This window comes from Trametes versicolor, assembly GCF_000271585.1.
Source record: "Trametes versicolor FP-101664 SS1 unplaced genomic scaffold TRAVEscaffold_126, whole genome shotgun sequence".
Classification (NCBI taxonomy): Eukaryota; Fungi; Basidiomycota; class Agaricomycetes; order Polyporales; family Polyporaceae; genus Trametes; species Trametes versicolor.
In genome coordinates this window covers 1-3,083 of record NW_007360446.1, presented here as the reverse complement: position 1 = coordinate 3,083, position 3,083 = coordinate 1, and the positions used below count along the sequence as shown (strand labels likewise).

Genomic DNA, 3,083 nt, shown 5'->3' with positions numbered 1-3,083 from the left:
TACAAACAGTAGATATCGCGAGCGATGCTACTTACCATCTCCCGCAAGTGCACCGTGTCGATGGGAGTGAGATTGGAACAGAAAAGTGCATATTGGCCGTCGGTGACGCTGTAGATACACAGCAGCACTGCAGTAATGACGTAATTCAGCAACTTGCGAGCGACGTGATTTCATGCACTCTACTTACATTGAGGACCTACGTGGTCATCGAGCTGGACGAAGAACAACTGCACGCATGTGCGTAAGAATGCGTCTTCAGCATCGTCTCCGTGGAACACGACGAATACGTCGCAGGGAGCAGTGTATCTAAAGATAGGATCAGCACTATCGCATGAACTCGAGCGAAGACAGCTTACCGCACGCTGAGAGTGAATGCGTTGGGAGCCATGAGCGAGGAGGATCTGGTTGGTCGGGGATGGGGGCACTCGCCTCTTTATGAGGCTGCGGGTAGTCACGCTCGAGTTACAGGTCAGCGAAAGCGCGTTGGGCGATCAAAGGTTGAAACGTACGAACGGAGAGTTGCACCTTGATAGATACAAACACCCACGCGGGGCCAAGGAAACAAAGCGAAAGGGGACAAACAGGGACTTAACAAAATGATGCATGACAGTTTGGCAAAGACGCATAAGGCTTTGGGGACGGCTGGCTGACGGGGCGAAGATGCGCCGGGGGTGTCCGGCGAGGAGCATCGCAGGAACTCGTTGAAGAGGAGGAGACGAGGAGGCAAGGACGAGGCGGCATTAAATTGAGGCCCGGCGGGCGGTACAGAGATACAGTTGCTAGACTCTAAACCAAGATACGAAGAAGACGGCAGGAGGCGACGTGGTCAATCGAAGCCGATGGCGGTGGGTAGCGGAGGGACCCTTCGTTTCCCGCGATATTGTGCATGATGAGCGACATATTGAAGGATGAACCTGCGGCGCATCAAGTTAGCGGGACGTCGTCGGGACGGCGTTGAACACATGGACTGGGGTACTCACTTGCGAACAGCTCGTTTGGCCGCCTCGGAAGGCCCATGCCCGCCCATGTCGAGAACGAGGTAACGCGCGCCGGAGCGCATGACGACGATCTCGGCGCAGACCGATGCGTGGGGCACAAGACGAGATATGGCTGCGTTCGGGGGCAGGTCGGGCCTCTCCTGGAAGGCGACGAGAAAGTCGATTTGGGTGTGCCGGCCGCCGCCGTCGACGCGGACGCGGCACTCGTGGATGGGATACATAGTTCCGAGGATGGTTTCGAACAAAGGGAAACGTTTGGAGAGCGAGTTTTCGACCGGGGGGAAGATCGTGAGGACCTCGGTCTGCACGGGCTCCACGGATGAGGAGGCAAAGTATAAGCCATGCAATTCTTTATGTTTCTACAGACAACGATGTCAGTGGCGCGCTAGGGAGGACGGAGCGCGGAGCGTACCTTTACGACAGGGCACGGCAGACGATGCGGCTGGGCGCGTTGAGGCGAGGGAGGCATGTCTTCGCTGCTGTCGACGATGGGGGCGGAGGTGGCGAATCAACTGTAGGAAGACGAAGGGCGTACAGAAACATACCGCCGTGCGGCATAATGGACCTTTATACCGTCCCGGCACACGTGCTGGGTGTTGGCGAGTCGTCGATGCTATATGCTAGATCGCCTGCTGGGGACCGATCCCACGACTTCCACAACTTGATTTGGTCGCCTGCCCGAAGGCAAGCGGTCGGAATTGCAGCATGAGAAAGCTACGCAGAGACAGGGCGCAAAGAGACATTCGCGCAAGGAGAGAGCGAGGAAAGTAGATTGACAGTGGAAAGATTGGAGTTCCGATACGAGGCGCTGGACTGTGGATCCGGAACGAGGCGCCTCAGCGCCTGGCGGGCTGCGAAAGTGTCACGTGATCTGCAGATCTGCACAGGCGGGCGTCTAGGCGATGGCCTCTCGAGTCCTTCAGCTCCGTCGACTCTTGACTATCGACTATGGACCCGAGACCTCTCATCCGCCCTTCCGATGCAACCAATAGACATGGGCGCCGACGCACTCGACGCCAACGACTATCAGCTTTGGACTTTGAAGTGCGATAGAGACGGCGGCAGCGGCTCTCAATGTGCTTTCGCGCGCTCACTCTGCGCATCCGCTTTGTGTCCCGCATCGCATGGGGCATAAAAGCCGAACACCGTCGAGGTACGTCCCATTTGCGCCGTCCAACAGTCCACACTCCATCCTACATAGTCTATCGTCATGATCCCGAAGTGTCCGATCTGCTCCTCGCATCTAAACCACGAGGACATCGACAGCCGACCCGTCCTCCTGAAAGCCTGCGGTGCGTTCGACTTTTCCCCGGCCTTCCTCGGTCTCTATCTAATGCGCTTCTATGTAGGCCACGTCCTCTGCTTTCCCTGCTTTCACAGCATCACCAAAATTCCCCCGTTCTTGTGCCCCTTCCGCTGCGGGGCAATGCCCGACCGCCCGGCTGCTCAGCACCGGCTGAACGTCAAGGACGGGAGGTTCGTGCACATATCCTTGAAGAAGGCCGAGCCTCTGCAGGATACGAACGCTGCGATCGAGAAGTCAGTTCTTCGCCGTCCGTCTTCAGCCATCGCTGACCGGTGACCGCATGCATCAGGAGGAAGGCCGAGCTGGTCAGGGCTCGCATGAGGGCTCAGCGCAAGTGCAAGCAGCTCAAGACGGACATCACCACTCATACGTCCCTCATACGCAATCAAGAGCGTGTCGCAGCCCGCCGGGCCAAGCACGTCGTACAGGAGGCCGCGAAGGCGGAGCGTCTGCGCGCGGAAGTCGCGCAGAAGCAGAACGCGCTCTACAAGCTTCATTCCCGCCTAAGCGACCTCGAAGGTCGAAGGTTCGCGAAGGCCCGCAATGTGAGTCCATACGACCCATTCTCGCACTTCAGCCCGGTCTCGCACGTCTCTCATTTGGTGCTGATCGCTCGTTGCAGGGCGCATCCCCGTCGCAGCCGTCCCTTATCAGTCGCATGGCACGACGCGGTGAACGGTCCTCCAGCAAGACCAACCCCCAGAGCACACCAGATGTCGGGGTCTATGTCTACGGGACATCGACGTCTGCGTCTGCGGTCCGGGTTCCGGGTCCGGGTC

The 3,083-nt window shown here is 58.3% G+C and overlaps 3 protein-coding genes across 3 annotated transcripts; 1 reads left to right on the top strand and 2 right to left on the bottom strand.

Moving 5' to 3' along the window:
- Positions 1-35: 35 nt before the first annotated feature.
- TRAVEDRAFT_54730 (uncharacterized protein) lies at positions 36-388 on the bottom strand (the record flags this gene model as incomplete). The annotated part of the gene is made up of 3 exons (XM_008047672.1): positions 36-127; positions 188-306; positions 357-388. Coding segments are annotated over 3 exons (243 nt in total), but the record flags the coding sequence as incomplete, so codon positions are not given.
- A 438-nt stretch (positions 389-826) lies between these two features.
- TRAVEDRAFT_54729 (uncharacterized protein) lies at positions 827-1,467 on the bottom strand (the record flags this gene model as incomplete). Its single annotated transcript, XM_008047671.1, has 3 exons — positions 827-914; positions 981-1,357; positions 1,411-1,467. The coding sequence occupies 3 exons, from the start codon at positions 1,465-1,467 to the stop codon at positions 827-829; spliced, it is 522 nt and encodes a 173-aa protein (XP_008045862.1).
- Positions 1,468-2,208: 741 nt separating this feature from the next.
- TRAVEDRAFT_54728 (uncharacterized protein) lies at positions 2,209-2,979 on the top strand (the record flags this gene model as incomplete). The annotated part of the gene is made up of 4 exons (XM_008047670.1): positions 2,209-2,290; positions 2,348-2,537; positions 2,594-2,823; positions 2,927-2,979. The coding sequence occupies 4 exons, from the start codon at positions 2,209-2,211 to the stop codon at positions 2,977-2,979; spliced, it is 555 nt and encodes a 184-aa protein (XP_008045861.1).
- Positions 2,980-3,083: the final 104 nt, after the last annotated feature.